The 20,821-nt window shown below is 40.9% G+C and overlaps 1 protein-coding gene across 13 annotated transcripts in view; it reads right to left on the bottom strand.

Moving 5' to 3' along the window:
- dock7 (dedicator of cytokinesis 7) overlaps positions 1-20,821 on the bottom strand; it is a 174,644-nt gene that overhangs the window by 89,880 nt on the left and 63,943 nt on the right. For all 13 annotated transcript variants that reach the window (XM_078561325.1, XM_078561327.1, XM_078561328.1 and 10 more), the window contains exons 15-20: positions 17,427-17,544; positions 14,690-14,760; positions 10,306-10,444; positions 9,306-9,407; positions 7,392-7,478; positions 1,832-2,063 (exon numbers count right to left, since the gene is read on the bottom strand). In XM_078561325.1, coding sequence (XP_078417451.1) covers positions 1,832-2,063; positions 7,392-7,478; positions 9,306-9,407; positions 10,306-10,444; positions 14,690-14,760; positions 17,427-17,544 — 749 coding nt within the window. The remainder of the gene's footprint in view (positions 1-1,831; positions 2,064-7,391; positions 7,479-9,305; positions 9,408-10,305; positions 10,445-14,689; positions 14,761-17,426; positions 17,545-20,821) is intronic.

Below are 20,821 nucleotides of genomic sequence, written 5' to 3'. Positions count from 1 at the left end.
CATAGTAGGGAATCTATCAACAAATGACTCCATTGGCACATGTACAAATTTGTCCATGACACTGTAAGGACTAATTGTGAAAAAATAAAGGCAGGAAAACAAGGATGAGCTAGCAGGTTGGACAAATAGATGGGAGATACAGACTTTACAGAAATTTTGATTGAAATTTAGAAAGCGAGAACAGGGAAAAGAAAATCCAGCTTAAATAGTAAAGCTTTAAAGAGGATAGAGAAGCAGAAGAACATTGATGTGGAGGCTATTATGGTGGCAGTGCAAGTCGATAAGGCCCTATAAAAGCAAGAACTTTTTAACTTGAATCTGTAAGGAAAAAATACAAAAGCAAGGTGGTGTTTAAATGTCACGGGTCTACACTAAATATTATTGTGGGCTGAACGCCACTGTTCACTTGCCTAATTGGATCTCAATTCTAAATCGTTACTGCGCAAAGCCTAATTTTAAAAAAGCATGACCCGAGGATCATAACATAGATCCCTTATTGTGCATTATATGGTCCATCACAAAGAACGTGTATTTCCAACTTTGTGACATTGTCCATCTCTGCCTCACCTCAGCCCATCTGCTGCTGAAATCCTCAACCATGCTTTTGCCACCTACAGACTTGACTATTCCAATTCCCTCCAGGCCAGCAGCCTATCTTCCACTCTCCATAAACTTGAGCTCATTCAAAATTCTGACACCCATATTCTAAATTGTACCAAGTTCCACGTACCTGTGCTCGGTGACCTACATTGGCTCCCCATCCACCAACGCCTCAAATTTGAAATTTTCATACTTGTGTTCAAATTTCTCCATGACCTCATTCCTCCCTTTAACTGTAAAATCCTCCTAGGACTCTGTCTTCCTCTAATTCTGTCCTCTTATGCATTCCCCACTCTTTTGCCACACCATTGGTGTCTGTAGCTTCAGCCAATTCTGCCTTAAGCTTTGGCATTCCTTCCTTAAACTTCTCGTCTGTCCACCTCTCTGCAAGCTTCAGGTCACACCTCCTAATTATCCCCTTCTTTGGCTTGGTGTCAATTTTTATCTGATTTTGTTCCTGTGAAACACCTTGGGGTGTTTTGCTATGTTACAGGATCTATATAATACGATGATTGTTTATTTTAGCATTTAAGAACTGGATTAATAGAATGTTAGGTCCTGTATGTTTGTATCTGCCCTATTTAGCTCTGGCACAAGACAGAGATTTAGCTAATTTACTTGGTGGTGTGCAGCATATTAGATCTTTTTTGGCATGGATGGCTGTTAATTTGATCATTAAAATGATCCACTCTTTAGTCATTAAGTAAACTTTAAACTTGAAAGGTAAATTGGAGATAATATTCCCAGAATTGCAAAATCTTATTATTTAAATTCCACATAAATTTCCCATTTGCCAATTTGCTCTCTGACATTTTTCTGACTCGTTGTGTTACAATGCACTCTCCAAAATCTTACACAAGAGATCATTACTCTTGTTGAAGCCTAGATAATAGGTATTAACTAGTTTTTCACTAACATTTGTATGCACCTGCACATGCACAACTCAGTGATCAATGTATAACGGTCAGGAGCAGGAGCCCAGTCTACATTTCACCACTGCTTAGTCCAGAGTATGACTGGGGCATTCCTCATTCAGATACGGTTTCAGTGTAGAGCCCACAATGCATTTGACATCAAGGGCACTATTGGTAAATGTTCTCAATTAAACGTGAACGTATAATTGTTCCGTAAAAGTGCAGTCCCCGCTGAACTAAAGATGACAATCTCATGGTTTATTGACACATCCCCAGAAAGAGCCAGATAAAAATAAGGAATGATGCATTTGACATACCAATCTGTCCAGCGATTACAGGAGGCCTCACAACCAACAAGACAAGTTTATCCAGAAGCTGGTGGAGGAATCGTACCACAGGCTCTAGTTGAGCTGAGCTCAAGGCCGATATACTGTTCTTCAGCTCACTCTCCAGGTCATTCTCCAGAATTCTCAGATCTCCAATTCGCACAGGAAATGCATGCTCCTCCAGGGCATGGACCAGAGCAAAAAACTTGTCAAGGTATGGATCCTGTGTTAAATATTTAATGCATATCTTTAAAACAAAAATCATTTCTAACAAATCTGTGCTTTGAGTTTAAAAGTAAGAGTTATGAGAGATGAGTTATTAACTCACGCAATGTAAGTTTATTTTCATATATTATTTATCACTATCTCAATTCTTGCACTGTATTCACAGAATCACAGTGCAGAAGAGGCCTTTCGGCCCATCGAGTCTGCACCGACACGTGAGAAACACCTGACCTACCGACCTAATCCCATTTACCAGCACTTGGCCCATAGCCTTGAATGTTATGACGTGCCAAGTGCTCATCCAGGTACTTTTTAAAGGATGTGAGGCAACCCGCCTCCACCACCCTCCCAGGCAGTGCATTCCAGACTGTCACCAACCTCTGGGTGAAAAAGTTTTTCCTCACGTCCCCCTATACCTCCTGCCCCTCACCTTGAACATGCCCCCTCGTGACTGACCCTTCAACTAAGGGAACAGCTGCTCCCTATCCACCCTGTCCATGCCCCTCATAATCTTGTACACCTCAATACACCTGAGGTCGCCCCTCAGTCTTCTCTGCTCCAACGAAAACAACCCAAGTCTATCCAACCTCTTTTCATAAATGTTTCATCCCAGGCAACATCCTGGTGAATCTCCTCTGTACCCCCTCCAGTGCAATCACATCCTTCCTATAATGTGGTGACCAGAACTGCACACAGTACTCCAGCTGTGGCCTCACCAAGGTTTTATACAACTCCAACATGACCTCCCTACTTTTGTAATCTATGCCTTGATTGATAAAGGCAAGTGTCCCATATGCCTTTATCACCACCCCACTAACATGCCCCTCCGCCTTCAGAGATGTATGGGCACACACGGCAAGGTCCCTTTGTTCCTCAGAACTTCATAGTGTCATGCTGTTCATTGAATCCTTCCTTGTCAAATTCCTCCTTCCAAAGTGTATCACCTCACACTTTTTAGGGTTAAATTCCATCTGCCACTTATCTGCCCATTTGACCATCCCGTCTATATCTTCCTGTAGTCCAAGACACTCAACCTCACCGTTAACCACCTGCCCAATCTTTGTGACATCCGCAAAGTGACTAATCCTACCCCCCACATAGTCATCTATGTCGTTTATATAAATGACAAATAATAGGGGACCCATCACAGATCCCTGTGGTATGCCACTGGACACTGGCTTCCAGTGACTAAAGCATCCTTCTGTCATCATCCTCTGTCTCCTACAACTAAGCCAATTTTGAATCCACCTTATCAAATTACCCTGTATCCCATGTGCATTTGCCTTCTTTATAAGTCTCCCATGTGGGACCTTGTCAAAGGCTTTGCTGAAATCCATATAAACTACATCAACTGCACTACCCTCATCTACACACCTAGTCACCTCCTCAAAAAGTTCAATCAAATTTGTTAGGCATGACCTCCCTCTGACAAAGCCATGCTGACTATCCCTGATCAAACCTTGCCTCTCCAAGTGGAGATAGATACTCTCCTTCAGAACTTTCTCCAATAGTTTCCCTACCACTGACGTGAGACTCACTGGCCTGTAGTTCCCTGGCTTATTTCTGCAACCCTTCTTAAATAGTGGAACCACATTAGCTGTTCTCCAGTCCTCTGGCACCTCCCCGGTGGCCAGAAAGGAATTAAAAATTTGGGTCAGAGGCCCTGCGATCTCCTCCCTTGCCTCCCTCAGCAGTCTGGGACACAAATCATCTGGACCTGGAGATTTGTCCACTTTTAAGCCTGCCAACACCTCCAATACCTTGTCACTCCCTATATCAATTTGCTGAAGAACCTCGCAGTCTCTCTCCCCGAGTTAGAAACCTTCATCCTCATTCTTTTTATTCATCCTCAGTATTTTAATACTTTTTTGGACAATTTGTCTGCACATCCCAGTGAGGGATATTGGTGCTGGAACTCAAAAACCTTTCTCTTGCATTCACTGCTCTAATAACCTACGGCATTAAGAAATTTCTCTTAACCCCTCTCTCCTCACATTCTTTACAATGTTTAGTTGATGGTTGCTCATCACCAACCCCCCTGCCAGGCAAATACGTTTTTCCCTTTCACCCCATTCAATCTCTTTAATATTTTTAAAACCAGTATTAGCTTTCTCTGAAGCTTTCTCTGTGTGGGTAAAATTAATCCCAGTATCTCTAGTCTCTGCTCAATTACAAGGGTATGTTCTTTCCACAAAAAAAGCAAGGCAAATCCAACCCATCAAATGAATGCCTCACCAGCCTACTCCTAATCATCAGCAAGGGAATGGATGAAGCTATCACCAGTGCTATCTAGTGGCACTTACATGTCAATGTGCAGTTCGGGTTCTTCAAGGATCACTTGTCCCTGGACTTCATTACAGCCTTGATCCAAACATGGACACCAGAACTGAATTCTACAGGTGAGGTGAGAGTGACCGCCGTTGACATCAAGGCAGCATCTCAGTGATTTTAGCACCAATGAGCCTGGGTAAAGCTTAAGTCAATGGGTTTCTGGAGGAGAATTGTCTAATGGGTGGTACTATACTGGCACAAAAGACGATGGCTGTGATTGTTGGAGGCCAAGCATCTCAGCCTCAGGAATCATTGCAGGTGATCCTCAGGGCTGTGTGCTAGTGCCAAATATCTTCAGTTGCTTCGTCAATTACCTTCGCTCCACCAAACACTAGAAGTGGGGTTATTTGCTGATGATTGTGCAGTGTTTCAGTTCCATTTGCAATTCTTCAGATAATGGAGCAGTCCTTGCCCATATACAGCAAGACCTGGACAACATCCAGGCTTGGGCTGCTAAGCGGTAGTAACACTTGTGGCACACAAGTGCTTGACAATGACCATCGCCGACAAGACTAACCAGCTCACCATGACTTCAATGGCACTGCCACTGACAAAGTGCCCCATCTTCAATATACTGGAGCGTGACCATTGGCTTTAAGCTCAAGAGGATGAGACCAAATACTGTAAGACAATATCCAGGCTTGAAACAAAAACAAAAATTGCTGGAAAAACTCAGCAGGTCTGAAAGCATCTGTGGAGAGAAAGACAGAGTTAATGTTTCAAGTCCGTATTCTGAAGAAGAGTCATACGGACTCGAAACGTTAACTCTGTCTTTCTTTCCACAGATGCTGTCAGATCTGCTGAATTTTTCCAGCAATTTTTGTTTTTGTTTCAGCTTTCCAGCATCCGCAGTATTTTGCTTTTATGCTAATATCCAGGCTTGGGCTGACGAGTGGCAAGTAACATTCGTGCCACACAAATGCCAGGTAATGACATCTCCAAGAGAGAATCTCTCCCCTTGACATTTAATGGCATTACCATCGCTGAATCCCCTGGGAGTACCATTGACCAGAAACTGAATTGGGCTAGCCATATAAATACTGTGGCTACAAGAGGAAGTCAGAGCCTAGGAATCCTGTGACAAGTAACTCACCTCCTGACTCCCCAAAACCTGTCCACCATCTACAAGGCACAAATCAGGAGTGTGATGGAATACTCTCTACTTGCCTGGACGAGTGCCGCTTCCACAACACTCAAGAAGTTTGACACCATCTAGGACAAAGTAGCCCTCTTGATTGGCACCACATCCACAAACATTCACTCCCTCCACCACCGACATATAGTGGCAGCAGTGTGTACCATCTACAAGATGCACTGCAGAAACTCACCAATCCTCCTTAGACAGCACCTTCCAAGCCAACGATCACTACCATCTAGAAGGACAAGGGCAGCAGATGCATGGAAACACCACCACCTGGAAGTTCCCATCCAAGCCACTCACCATCCTGACTTGGAAATATATCGTCGTTCCTTCACTGTTGCTGGGTCAAAATCCTGGAACTCCCTCCCTAACACAGCACTGTGGGTATACCTACACCACATGCACTGCAGCAGTTCAAGAAGGCAGCTCACCGCCACCTTCTCAAGGGCAAATAGGGATATGCAATAAATGCTGGCCTAGCCAGCGATGCCCATATCCCATGAACGAAAAAAAACATGAATGCTGTGGCTACTAGAGCATGTCAGAGGCTTGGTATTCTGCAGAGAATGGCTCACCTCCTGACTCCCCAAACCCACTCCACCATCTCCAAGGAACAAGTCAGGAGCTTAATGGAATACTCTTCAATTGTTTGGAAGAGTGCAGTTGCAACGTCTCTTAAGAAGCTCAACACCATCAAGGATTATGCAGCCCACTTAATTGGCATCCTATCCACCAGAGTACCATGGCTACAGTGGGCACTATCTACAGGACGCACTGAAGAAAACTACCAAGGTTCCTTCAGCAGTATCTCCCAAACATTCCACCTCCACTCACCCGGAGGACAACGTTAACAGGCGCTTGAGAACACCAACACCTCTAAGTTCCCCTCCACAAACCATCTTGACTAGGACATATTTCCATTCCTCCATTGTAGCTGGGTCAAAATCCTAACACACTGATGGAGAACCTTCACTACAGGGCTGCAATGGTTCAAGATGGCAGCTTGCCATCACCTTCCTAAGGGTAACTAGGGATACGTAATAAATGCTAGTCCTGCCATCAACACACATATCCCAAAAATGAATTTAAAAATCCTATAGTTTCCCATTCCTGACTTCATCCTGGTGAATTAAAACTGTGTGTTCTCTATGGCTTACTGATCTTCTTTATAACAGGGCAGCCAAAACTGCACAGTTCTCCAACTGTGGCCTGACCAGTGCATTGTATAAATTCATCTTTACTTCTTTATTCCTGTACTCTGTACTCCGACTTAGAGTATATATAGTTTTTAATTCTTTTAATATCTGTCCATTCTTAGACCCTTCTCCCTGTACATATCTTTAATCTATTGTACATGTGAGCCCTTCAGGCCCACCATATTACCTTTAATTTTTTTGACCTCTTTCGTTAACTTTCAACCCAGTACATTTGAATAATTTGGTTATATCTCAGAAACAGAAAAGGCTATCAGGCCCACATGCGCTCATTCCATTTCTTTCTGGACTCGTCCCTGTACCTTCACGCTTGGCAAAAGCAAAAACCCAGAGACTCATTGACGAATCAGGAATCTCTATCAAAATATTCTCTTTAAAATGTTGAAATAATATCTCCTCCACCTCCCTCCTTCAGTGTACCAAGCCCTACCACCCCCTGCCAACAAGCCAAAAATGGGTAATAAAACCATCAAAATTCAATGAATATACTTTGAATATATCCCATTTAATGACACTGCTCTGTTTAGGGAGGAACCTTATGAAGACAAGTTTGAAGCAAAATTCAACCCTCAGAGCTTACTACAGAAAAAGCAGACCCATTTTATAATTAAATGCAAATCAGGCACAGCTTTGTTCTCACCTGGGTGTGGATAGAGGATACAGCAATCACCTCCACATTGAACACTCCCTTATGGTTATCCACCCACTTCATTCCAGGCAATGGTACCTGCAGGAGTAACAAGATCTTGTATATTAAGAGATATAATATGCCACCCCAATGGTTCACTCAGTAAATATAGTATTTATGTCCCTGACAAACCTAGGCTTCAATTATAAAGCTATCAATGCTAAAAGAGAAGCCTATTATGCAAAGGGAAAACTGATCAGGGAAGGAGTACAGGAAGGGAGAAAGAGAACTTAGATAGCAGTTTAATATTGAGCTTATCAGTCTGCAACTGAGTAGACTCAGCTAAACTGGCTGCATATAAATTTAGCATTGGGAACTATAAGAGTGGCTACAGCTACCAAACTTATAATGTTGATGGCACTATGACTCTTCAGCTAAAAGAGTTACCTACTCTAAAAAGCAAAAATGAAAAATCTATTGGGCTGTCCAAAACAATGCCCCTAATTATATTGGTCTCAGTGTTGCAACTATAACTTTTCACAATTAAGCAGGAATTCAATCACTTGGATCATTCTGAGCATCTGTCACACAGCTAGGCGGCAACTTGGGGCCTAGGGCTCTTGTGTGCAACTCGCCTAAGTACTGATATACATGAACATATTGGAGCGAATCTTCCTCTGTGCCGATCTATAGTACTTTCGCAGCTTGCAAACTGTACACCCGATCCATGTGTGACTTTGTGTGCCATTTCTGACTTTTCACATTGAGGTCAGGTTCGTAGTGCAGTTTGTGAACCGCGAACCAGTGCAGAAGGAGTGTGGGTGCAGAGGCAAACTGGTTAGAAGGCCTGCCTTGATTCTCAACACAGAATCCCAGATCCAAACAATGTTTAAACAACCCCAAACCTCACCCCTCACTCCCCCAACCACCCCCATGCCAGCCCATGCCCACTCAGATCATCCATACCTCAAAATGTTGCATTTTAAACAGAAAGCTTTTACTGTACAAGGGTGAAATAAAAGAGGTACTACTAACTTAACATGACATTTTGTAAACACTTATACTTTAAATCTGAAAATTTCAACAGAACACTTCCCATTGTACTCTTATTTCTACCCAAGAGTTCCCCTATATTTTACTGGATCTTGAGTGTTCCTTCACTTCTCCAGGGATCAAACCACAGCTCTCAGGGATTCACTTTGATTCCCAGTATTCTCCAAGGTATTAGATTTCTTGGGCTCCTTCCACTCGCATTTGGCTATGCAACCCTGCAACTTTATCTTTCAACACCTCACGATTGCAGACCCCCCCAGTTGAAGCATGGGCCTCACTGCATTCTTGCTTAATGACTCCAAAACAGAAACATCCCTGGCTTCTGATAGCCCTCTTTGACTGGTTCCAGCTGCTTCCAGAAATGGCCATCAAGGTAGGCTTCATATTGTTTTAAGCTACATGATGATTATGAACCTTTCTGTATCATTCCTGTACTAACACAATTGACAGCTACTATTTTCTTTAAAAAAAGAGCATTCCTTTTCACACATCATTACGGAGGTCTTGCGCTTCAGTAGGCAGTGCCCCTGCTTCTGAGTCAGAAGCTCTAATTTCAAGTCCCACTTCAGGACTTGTTGGTCATGGAAGGAGTGCTCATGATGTGGTTCAAACAGGTTGATAATCAGCCTGCTAATCCTTCCACTATTCCCAAAAGTGAAAAAGTGTGTGTGAAGATACAAAGCAAACACATCATTACAGCCAGCAGGAGTAGAATTCAAACACAGCCGCCAGAGGTGCAATGACAATCCACTGAAGTATGAAGTGCTGCATCACCCAGCCACACCACACCCCTTGCTTACCAAGCAGTAGATCTGTGTAAATATAACACAGAGAGAAAGTTAGCCAAACTCAGAATTATTTTGAGTAACTTACTTCGGGAGATAAAACTGAATAAGATTGTGGAGGCTTCTCAAGAGACACAGGAAGGCAGAACTGACCAGTTTTCAGACGTCCATTCTGCAGCATTGGGATCCACTGTAATGGAAGGAACAAGGAGAGTAAAAATACCGCTAAACTAAAACCCTAATGTTGTGTCCGTGTGTGTGCCCGGGTGTGTGTGTGTGTGTCTGAGCGTGTGTGTGTGTGTGTGTGTCCGTGTGTATCCCTGTGTCCGCGCACACGTGTGTCTGTGTAATTTTAACTTATTTGCATAAACTGGATTTCCCTGGGTGAAGAAGATTCGCCAAGGACATTACTCTGAAATTGTTACAAACACAATTGCTGTTCACCTTCTGAGGTTCCCCACAATGAAATGGCTGATATCAGGAAATTCAGTGGCATAGGGAAATAATAATAATAAAAATAATAATATCCTCCCAGCATGGTGCGCCCTATCACACCCAGAGGAGCTCATTAAAAGCAACAAACATTGAATGTATTTTGTGCAATTTTGGTACGTTGCAGGAGTGAACTTGCCAAGTCCTGTTACATAGTTAAAATAGCTTTGCATTACAGAGTCCAAAAGCACAAAGACCAAAAAGCGCCCAGTTTTCAAACACCTAACTCCTCCAAATCCCAACCTCAGCTAAGGAAGTAGTAGGTACATGATATAAGGTATCAAAACACCCAATCTACAGAAATTAAAGTGTTCACACTCCTGATTGATTGGCTTCATCATGATGACCACATGTCAACTCTTGGCAACCAAATTGCCAGCCTACTTACACTCACTCATCAAGCTCATGCACACTCAGGTAAAGTACTGAAGAATGTGTGAGTCAGTGCCTTTAGAAGAGAGAAGTGGATGTGGGGAGATGAAATGAAAACAGTGTTTGCACAGGAAAAGTCTTCTGGTTTTAAAATCTATTTTTGACTATCACATGAGCACTATTGCTATACCAGTGCTATGTAAAAGCAGAAAATTGTCTGGTACCGTGTATCCAACTGGGGTTTCCAAGGGAGTGTTCTGCTTCTGCTGGCAGCTGACATGATAGAAGGTGAACAGCAGATGATGGTGATCAGTCAGATAAGCAGGAAGTTTGACTTTTATTTCTTCATGAAAGTCAGGTGATCTATTCAAAGAAAATGTGTATTTCACACATAACATTTCTTGCCCATATACCCTGTTTTGTCTGCAATATATTAGAGCTATATTATCCAAAAGCCGCAATGTCGACAGTCTCAGAAACCTTAGATGGTTCCCTTATTTGATTAGTTAATCCCCCTGTCTCATGTAGTACCAAGGCATAAATACCAGAAGGTTTCAAGTTTTCTCTGCAGCTGCTGATCCCAGCTGGTCCCTATAATTGAATTAAGCAGCCTGGGTTAAGGAGCGGAAAAATCAGCCACTCCCAAATACTATCAGTAACCCAATACAGGAAGGTGCACATGTATATATGCAGAGTGAAGGCAAGCTGCGACATCTCCCACAACCCATGTGAAGTCTGCACATCAACAATACCCAGCTGGAGAAGCGACTGGAAGGTTCTTAGGGCCAGGGACAAGTTAAACACTTCAGTGGAGAAAGGGATGAAGTATTGAAAATAAGGCAACAAGAAGTATAAATGGTTTAAATAATCCTTTCTTTATTGTGGAAAAACTCAGCAGTTCTGGCAGCATCGGCGGAGAAGAAAAGAGTTGACGTTTCGAGTCCTCATGACCTCAACTCTTTTCTTCTCCGCCGATGCTGCCAGAACTGCTGAGTTTTTCCAGGTAATTCTGTTTTTGTTTTGGATTTCCAGCATCCGCAGTAGTTTTTTGTTTTTTTCTTTCTTTATTGTCCTTGATAAAAAGGTATCATATACAGTTTCCACAAATTAACCCAATTCTGTTGTGTCTTGACTTCTATGGGCTGATTTTCCAAATGCAGCTGGTGTGGGACCCTGACTGCAAGGATCACACATTAGGAGATTGCAAGCATACTCTATGTTTTTCTATTCACTAATAGATGGAGAATTATAGGGATCACACCTATACTTTTTCAATATGTACTCCCAGCAGATGAAGCTCCTTGTTGAAGCATATATTCAGAAATTAATCCTCTACTTTTTAAAAAAAGAAAACTAACAGATAGTCTACAAGTATTCTACTTCGATATTACAATCATCAGAAACCATGAAATCCAAGTTGAATGAAATGGGCATCTACCTTAATTAGAAAGAGAAGGCAAGTAATTGCAACACAATTTGAACTCAATAGTATGTCAGTGATCACTGTTACACTGAACTCTCTTACTTACTGGTGCATATTACAGGTGACGAAATCTAGAGTCAGCTACTTCAAAAGTCAGCAATTCCATGGTCATGTATAACCAATGAATAGTACTAAAAACATATTTTGTGATCAAACAGTTTAAGAATATTTCAGTTAAAGGCAAAAGAGTTTTTTAATGACATTGTCCCACTATTGTACTTTACCCCTGCTTCTCCTGTCTTTAACATGCTGATAGGTGCTAGGGTATAGTGTCACATTTGACCTATAGTACCTCACCCAATTATCTTCATCTGTGAGCCTAAATAATAAGTATCACTAGGTAATTCGATAATGAAAGGTGTAACAACCAAACCCAATCTGGTCCTCGCCCTACATCGAGACATTCGCACCTCTAGCAGTCAACTGGCTAGTGATGATGAGCAGCAACGTTGGCTGTATTGAGATCCCCAACAGAAACGTCATGTCATAGTATAAAAATACATGAAAATGTTATTGCAGTGTTATTTAGGGATAAATAAAGGTTTATTTAAAAAAAAGAATGAATTTGTTATAACGCTTTTAGATTTTGGCAGACACTCTGCAATGTTGTAAGCCTTTCCCTAGATTTGTTCCATCATGTTTTGCAAAGAGTCAAGCAAATTCTGAATTTCTAATACCTTTCGTGGTATAACAACATTATACAAAACTTTAACACAGTAGAAAACTTTAACAAGGACAGAGAGCTCACAACATTGAACCAGTGATTGCTGACCAAATAGCAAGCTGACAAATTCTTTCCCAAGGAATGCAGACATTCTCGTCCTTGATGCAGATCCTAGGTGACAAATTTGGAAGCCTTCCATTCCTAGCACTGACACTCCTCACCCTGATGAGCTTAGAACATCAACAAAGAAAAATCATATTTTAAAGTTATGTCCCACAATCCTTGCAGCAAAAAGCTTTTGCAAATTTGAGTGTTGTGAATTTACTACACTGACAGTGCTGCTACATGTTTATGAGTTGCAGGAATTTGTACTTTGGTACACTGCAGATTTAGGTAATGCACAGTTTCGTAGATAAATAAAAGCTCCCTCTGCAATGCCCCAAAACGTCTTAACCTCAAAGTTAAAAAGGCATTGGCAGTGCAACCGCAGACAGTTTTATTTTCCACTTCTGCCATCCTTGTGCCTCTTGAATAAGAGTTACTATTTGTGCTGCATTGCAGACAGTTCTTTGCTCAGCTACATCCATTAGCACCTGGGTTAAGATAGTCCTAAGAAGGCTGTTATAAACATTGGTGTTCCTTGGTTACACTCCCAGATACATTGAGGCTCTTGTAAACTGTTTGAGTGTGTTATATTCAGCAGTGTGCCCAAGCTGTCCAACATCTAATTACAGATAACTGTACTCAGGGGTGCAAAAATAGGAATCTCTTGTAATCTGAACCACATCTTGTACCTTTCACATGTGTCCTCATTTGTACTTCCCTAGTCTCAGTAACATTTAACTGAGAAAAGGCCTGAAGTGAATCAAACTGTTTTAAGGTAACATACAGAGTAACAGTCAAAGTGAATACCATCTTCTTCACTCAATTTCAATTCTCTCTTTGAAAAATGAGAAAAAATAATAAACAATGTGTCTTGTCCCTTTTTTGTGGATTGACTTAATTGCTTTTGAGATTATTTTTCCTGCTGGTAGGAAACCTCTAACCTCAAAAATTGATCCCTTGCATTTTAGCTTTCAGGTTAAGGCTCAGGGCTGCAGCTGGTTAAAACCTTACTGACTGTCCATGTGTCACTTATCTTCTATGTTGTTCTCTGATTATTCACTGGAACTGGAAGGGTGCAGTCTTCAACTCCATCTCAACTTAGGCCTGTCAACTAAACTCTCTCACAAGAATACATTCTCAGCAGACACATCATGCTCAGCAAACACAAATATCCTCACACAAGAAAGAACAAAGTTGCATTCTGAAAATATCTTTGAAATCCTCAAAATATCTCAAAGCGCTTCATAGCCAATGAGTTACTTTTGAAGTGCATCTCTATTGCACATCACCCAACTAGAGCCCACAAACTGCAATGCTGTCGACTGAGGGATACATGTTGCCTAGCATACAGGAAAAATCCTGTATTCCTCTTCAAAGAGTGTTATGTGATCGTTTACATCTACCTGAACAGTTTATCAATGAACGCCAGTTTTAGCCTGACAAAGAATAATTTAAAATAAAAGTTCGCTGGAATCTTTTTGTCCAAAGGGCTCTGGTTTGGATTCTTCATCTGAATCCTAATCCACAATTCTCATCTCTGCAAATTCTATGAATCCAACCCCTAAGAGCACACTTAACTTAATAATAGTATTTTTAACACAAATCACACCAAGATCCTTCTGTGGCAGCACTGCCAAAACTCTGGGAATTCCAGGTTGTCAGTCGGGCTTGCAATGTGATGCATTTGTGTGTACTGGAAGCTACATATATTAATACATAGGGCCCTGTTCTTTGCAGACAGAAAGAACATGTACACATTGCGCTATTTCAGCTAAACAAAATAAGTGACAGCCCTTGGCTGACACATGCCTCAGGGCAATGCCATGACCAATCAGGGTCAAGCTGCCTGGTTTAAATTTCAGATAATACTTGGCAGTTAACTGTCAGTCACCATCAGTTGGTGCAATCTCCATGGCACCACCTCTACCAATCCGACAATCCGAGTTCACTTGCCAACCAATCAGCACTTTCTTCTCATACAGTACAAATTGCTTTTTTTCCCTTATATTTGTATTCTTGCAAAGTGTCCTGATGAGTGTAAGACGAAAAGCTTCGACATGTCTCTTTTTTCAGTAACGCTCAAATATGACACTCATTTAACTTAAAATGGCATCGCTTTTGGTGAGAGAGTGGATAGGAAAAGGATGAACAGAAAATATGGGGCCTGGGAAAATTGCTAAATTTTCAATTACTGTAAATGAATGAATAATTTCCATCTTCATTTATCACCCCTCATCTGTGTAATACTAAATAGAGATATTTTTCTATAGATGTTGCTATAATACTGGCATTGTGCCCTGGTGTACTATAATCTTGAATGCAACGAAGACAGAAACATTTCTTGATATTTTCTTACCTGTTGTGGTATATTACTGCAGTGTACGATTCTTTTGTAAACTCTGCACAACTTGACTTTCCAAAGATTACCTAAAAAGGGGAATAAAATTAGTTGTTTGAGGTAAAAAATCAACAAAGATTTATTATTTAAGCATTAGCCATGGCTTTCCTCCGAGTCAGGTCATGGGTTCAAGCCTCACTCCAAAGATAAGCACATAATCGAGGCAGACACTTTAGTGCATTGCTGCAGAGCAGGAGTGGAAGTTTTTTCTATGCCTTGGCCAAAACGTAGCCATCAACCAGTATCACTAAATCAAATTATCCGGTTATTTATTTCATTTCTGTTTGTGGGACCTGGCTGTCATGGTCTCCTTACAACAGTGAATACACTTCAAAAATAGACAGTGAAGAGATTTGGGACATGCTGTGCTTGTAAAAGGTGCTATATAAATGAAAGATTTCTTTTATTAGATGGTGGAGTACAATATTAAAAATATCATGGACTGGCAGAATGCAAAGTTGCATTTGTGATCTCCCTTATCTGTTTTTTTTAAGTTGTAATTAGCATGCTGGATAAGGAGGAACCAGTGGACGTGGTTTATTTGGATTCTCAAAAAGCATTCCATAATGTGCCACAAAATAGGTTATGACACAAAGTTAGGACTCATGGGATTGGGGGTAAAACATTAGCATGGATTGGTGATTGGTTAATGGACAGAAAAGAGAGTGGGAATTAACAGGTCATTTTCGGGTTTCAGGTTGCAACAAGCAGTGTACCGCAAGGATCAGCGCTTGGACCTCAGCTATTAACAACCTTTCTCAATGACTTAGATGAGGGGACCAAGTGTAATGTATCCAAGATTGCTCACGATACAAAGTCAAGTGGGAAAGTGTGAGGAGGATGCAAAGGGGCTGCAAAGTGATATAGACAGGGTCAGTGAGTGGGCAAGAACATGACAGTTGGAATATAATATGGTGAAGTGTGGAATTATCCACTCCAGAAAGTAAAATAGAAAAGCAGAATATTTTTTAAATGGTGAGAGATTGGGAAATGTTGGTGTTCAGAGGGACCTTGGTGTCCTGGTACATGAATCACAGAAAGTTAATATGCAAGTACAGCAAGCAATTAGGAAAGGAGATGGTGTGTAAGCCTTTATTACAAAGGGATTAGAGCAATTGTATAGGGCCCCAGTGAGATCATGCCTGGAAATACGATGTACAGTTTTGGTCTCCCTAACTAAGGAAGGATATACCAGCCTTGGAAGGAGTGCATCAAAGGTACTCTAAACTGGTTCCTGGGATGAAGGGGTTGTCCTGTGAGGACAGATTGAGTGGACTGGGTCTATTTTCCCCGGAATTTAGGTAATCTCATCAAAACATATAACATTCTTAAAGTGTTAAAAGATGCTGGGAGTTTCCCCTGGCTGGGGAGACTAAAACTAGGGGGGGACAGTCTCAGAATAAGGTGCCATTTAGGAGTGAGATGAAAATAAATTCCTTTATTCAAAGGCTTGTGGATCTTTGGAATTCTCTACCCCAGAGGGCTGTGGATGTTTTGAATATATTGAATGGCCAAGCAGAGACTGATAGATTTTTGGATACAAAGGGAATTAAGGGACATAGCGATGGTGAAGGAAGGTGGAATTGAGGTAGATCAGCCATGATCATACTGAATGGTGGAGCAGGATCAAATGCCAAATGGACACTGCTGCTCTTATTTCTTAAGTTTTTATATAAAGATTTTAATCGTGTGGTAGGAGGGTCACCCTACCCTAGGATGCCTGAGCACAGTTTGCGTCACAGAATGATTGGCAGAAAGTGCACAGAATCCCAAGCTTTGTTGAGGGGAGGGATAGCTTAAAAAAAGAGGGAGTCCAGTCCTGCGAAAATGTTTGAATACGCTGCAATGAATGCACGGTAGTAAAGCACATGCCTCTCCTATGTGAGACAATCCAGAGTAAGGGGTTCTTTCTGTGATCTCATTCACATTATCCTTTGCCTGAGCTGAGTTGTGGAGATTGGTCCATGGCCTGGAGACTGGTGAAGTATTAGTCCCAACAATGTTTTCACAATATGAGGAATGACACTATCAGTGTGGTGGAACCAAGGGAAAAGAATGGCTTGCAATTTGTGAAGCTCATAAATCTTTGAAAACCTGACAATCACTAGCGCAATTCAGGATGTGCTTTGAAAAGTTACACTTTAACTCTCCTAACTTCCCCCTGGGGTGACGTCAAAGGTACTGGGAGTTGCTTGTTGTAGATGGGAGGTAGTGAAGCAGAGTATCAGATGACAGTGAGGGAGAGACTAATATGAGTGCCATACCTATTATTCCCACAACAGCTATCCTATGGCCTCTCTGATTTAGATTGGTGTTTTATTAAATGACCCATGCCCATTAGGAACTTAATTGAGACTAGACAAAATAATGTCAGAGTTCTCAAAGACAGCAGTCTGGATTGGTTTCAAATCTGATACCAGAGGTGAAAGAGTAGTGTGCTAAGCCACCACAACATCAAGTACCTTGGTAACATTATATGCAAATCAATTCTCTTCCAGCACCTCAAAACTGAAAGTTCTTATCTTCTTTAGTCTTCCCTTCCTCCTACAACACCCAAGCCTGGCAATATCTAATTACTATTGCTTGATTTTTATTTTGTCTCTTCAACTCTATTCAAGTTTGGTGGTGTTCTGCACATAAACTTTAAAATTTCACAATTTTAAAAGCTGTAAAATTTTGAGACAATATGATTTACCTGCATTGCATTGTTCTGATCTTCCCCAGACATAAACTGCACTTTCACAGTAATGTTTCTGGCAGAACCTTGACGATTTGCAAAATTGAGGCTCTGAGGATACACGTAAAGTAAATTCCTGTGGAATCAAACAAGAGTTAAGATGTAAAGCCTTATGTAAAAATAGAATACAGTGGGGTTTTTTTATATCCATAGCACCACAATGTTGTTAGGAACTTCACAGTATCTTTACAGTGCAGAAGGAGGCCATTCGGCCCACTGACTCTGCACGAGCTCTTTGAAAGAGTATTCCACCGAGTCCATCTCCCCTGCCTTATCCCTGTAGCCTTGCACATTCTTTCTTTTCAGGGAGCAATCCAATTCCCTTTTGAATACCTTGATCGAACCTGTCTCACCACCCTTTCAGGAAGCTTGTTCCAGACTCCAACCACCCACTGGGTGAAAAAAGTTTTCCTCACATCACATTTACTCCTTTTGTCAATTATTTTGAATCTATGCCCTCTAAATCTTGAAGTTCTCTTGAGTGGGAACAGTTTTTTTTTACAATTTACCTTGTCCATACCCTTCAGAATCTTGAATACCTCAATCAAGTCTCCTCTCAGTCTTCTTTTCTCAAGGAAGAGAGTCCCCAACCTCTCCAAACAATCCTCATAGCTACAGCTCTTCATCCCTGGAATCATTCTTGTGAATGAAAGTATACAAATGTTTTTGAATCTTTCAGGTAAACAGCTATTCGTTGCATGATCCAGTTCAATGTGGTAAAATGTCTAGTACAGGAACATGGAACCAAAGGGAGAGTTGATAGTTTTGTTCACTATAACCTCTAGGTCTCTGTCCTAATCCTTACTGTTATTCATTCATGGGACATTGATATCTCTAATTGTCCTTGAGAAGGTGGTGTTGAGTTGCCTTCTTGGTAACTGACAAGCTTGCTCGGCCATTTCAGAGGGCAGTTAAGAGTCAACCAAATTACTGTGGTTCTGGATCACATATAGGCCAGATTCGGTAAAAACAGCAGATTTTCTTCCACAAAGGACACCAATGAACCAGATGGAATTTTAATGGCAATCTGGTAGTTACATCGTCAGCATTACTGATATTTGCTTTTTATTGCAGATTTTGTTTTTAATTTCATGAATTTAAATTTCCCAGCTGCCATAGTGGGATTCGAACTCGTGTCTCTAGATTATTAGCTCAGGCCTCTGGATTACAAACCCAGTAAATATAATAATCTTTCCCGTGAACAGGCTCAAGGGTTAGCCAGTTAAGAGACATGTTGCCTTATCACAGAATGGATATTATTGCTTTGTAGGATCCAGAAAAAAGTAAAGATGATTACACATCTCAGAATCTAGATGGAAGTGTTCAGGAAGTTGTATTTGTACTCTTTGAAGTCAGTTCTTTGATGCTTTCAAGATTACAAAAGAGACTGACTAAAGTTAACCAAAACGAGTCTTCTTTAGGACAATAAATTCTAGTTGGAAAACGAAGGAATCTGTTAAAACTTTAAAAAAATATTTAAAGCATACTAAAGCTTGGAAAAGTTATCAGAAAAGACCAATGAATTAAACAGGAGAAATTTAGTCAAGGGGAAATTGAATGAGTTTCTGAAGAAAGAAGGAATTGAGGGTTATATAAGGTCTAACTTCTCAGCCAGCACTCTGCTATTAAACAAAATTAGACACAAAACATTATGCCTTATTCATCAAAATAAATAAAAAAATAGGGACTTCAAAATACAAGTACATTTAACATTCTAGGAAGACAGAATTTGAAAACGATTACTTAAAACCAAATCTTGCCACATTTGATTAACTGTACATTCTGTTCATCCAGATTGTTTTACTAATTTCTCTGTTGAAGGAAGCTGCCAAGAATATTGCAATATGAAGTGATGGCACAACTGGTAGTCCTGGAGTTTGTACCACTGTAATAATGTGCTATATTTGGTAGCATTTAGGGAGGGTCCTTTGATTGGGCATCACTTGGAGGGGAGCCCATGATGTGGCAGAACTGTGGCTACATGGAATGTGAAGTCTAGCTCACTGGTGCATGCTGGGTGTCAATCGACAATGAGGGGAGGCCGTAAGCTCAATTAAATTGCACGTGCTGGCAGAGGCCAGGGAAATCGTATCTCACAGCTCTCTGCAAACACCATGTGCTGCAACTGGGTCGACACAAACATACACACACATGCTTGTATGTTTCTTGGACTGTTGTCACTACTGAGAATTTTTACAGTTTCTAACTACTACCAAAATGCAGGCGATGGTGATGAGCGCCGGTTTGTCTGAGAAGCTTTCAAAATTCAACTCAATTGCTAGAAGGAAAAACTTAGGTTGAAATGGGATGGTTGCCTCTTAGTTCAATATAAGTGCACTGTGTTTTCTAACGTAAAGAATGGACAGCCTCTAATTAAAGGCTTAAGTAAAGATTTGCTCAAATTCATTAAACAGTTTGCATTTAAGTCACTTTCAAAAGCAATGTTATAGACGGACACAATTTGACTTTTTCCATTAAGAATTAATAGCACATATAAAAACATAATCAAGAGGTACAACAAGGTGTGTAATTTAGTACAATCACTTTGTTTCTCTTCCCTTTCATGCATACACATTTAAATATATGTGAGGGTCTCATCTGTTTGGCAATCTGTTCGAACAATGGGTGATCATAAAACATCGCACAGTATTGCATCCAACGCAAAACAGGCCATTAAGAAAACAATAAAGAAGTGATGCAGTGTTTCTACTTAGTTAGTTAGAAAGAGACCTTTTGCTACCATCAAGACACAGTGTTGTGAACAGGTTTGGTGAAGCCACATTCGCAGTTCTTCCTAAGTATTAGTCATGGGACAGATATATGCTGCTTCGTATGGGTGTTTAGGATTAATCTTCTGTCAATAATAAATCAAGTATTGTTTCTATCTTTTCAAATCTGTTTAAAGGATTTATGTTACAGAGGTGACTTGGCGAATGCAGCATCACAAGCAGCATTTGCAAGAGGCCTGCCTACAGCTGTTGCAACAGTAAATGTTAATGTACAATTTTGTCGAGATGACATGTTGATTTGGGAATTTGCTAATACTGATTAAAAAAATTATTCAAATCAAGTGATAAAAAAAGCAAGCTGAGCATGGAACGGCTTTAATGTTGTTATACTTCACAAACATTGACCTCTTGATCAATCTGTGCAAAGTTCAACAACAATGAAGCTGGCTAGATATCTTTCTTAGGATTATCATAACGGCTCTGCTGTCGGTGACGTGAAACTTTTCCACCCAGACAAGCAAAGTGCTGGGTTTCATCCTTGGTCTGTGTCACTTTAGCTCATCTTGGCCAAGATGATAGCAGTAATGATATAATTGGTCTCAGCACCACTCAACTCGTAAGCTG

Source organism: Cetorhinus maximus, chromosome 17 (assembly GCF_964194155.1).
Source record: "Cetorhinus maximus chromosome 17, sCetMax3.hap1.1, whole genome shotgun sequence".
NCBI lineage: Eukaryota > Metazoa > Chordata > Chondrichthyes > Lamniformes > Cetorhinidae > Cetorhinus > Cetorhinus maximus.
The sequence above is the reverse complement of the archived record's forward strand: the minus strand, read 5'-3'. Positions and strand labels throughout refer to the sequence as shown.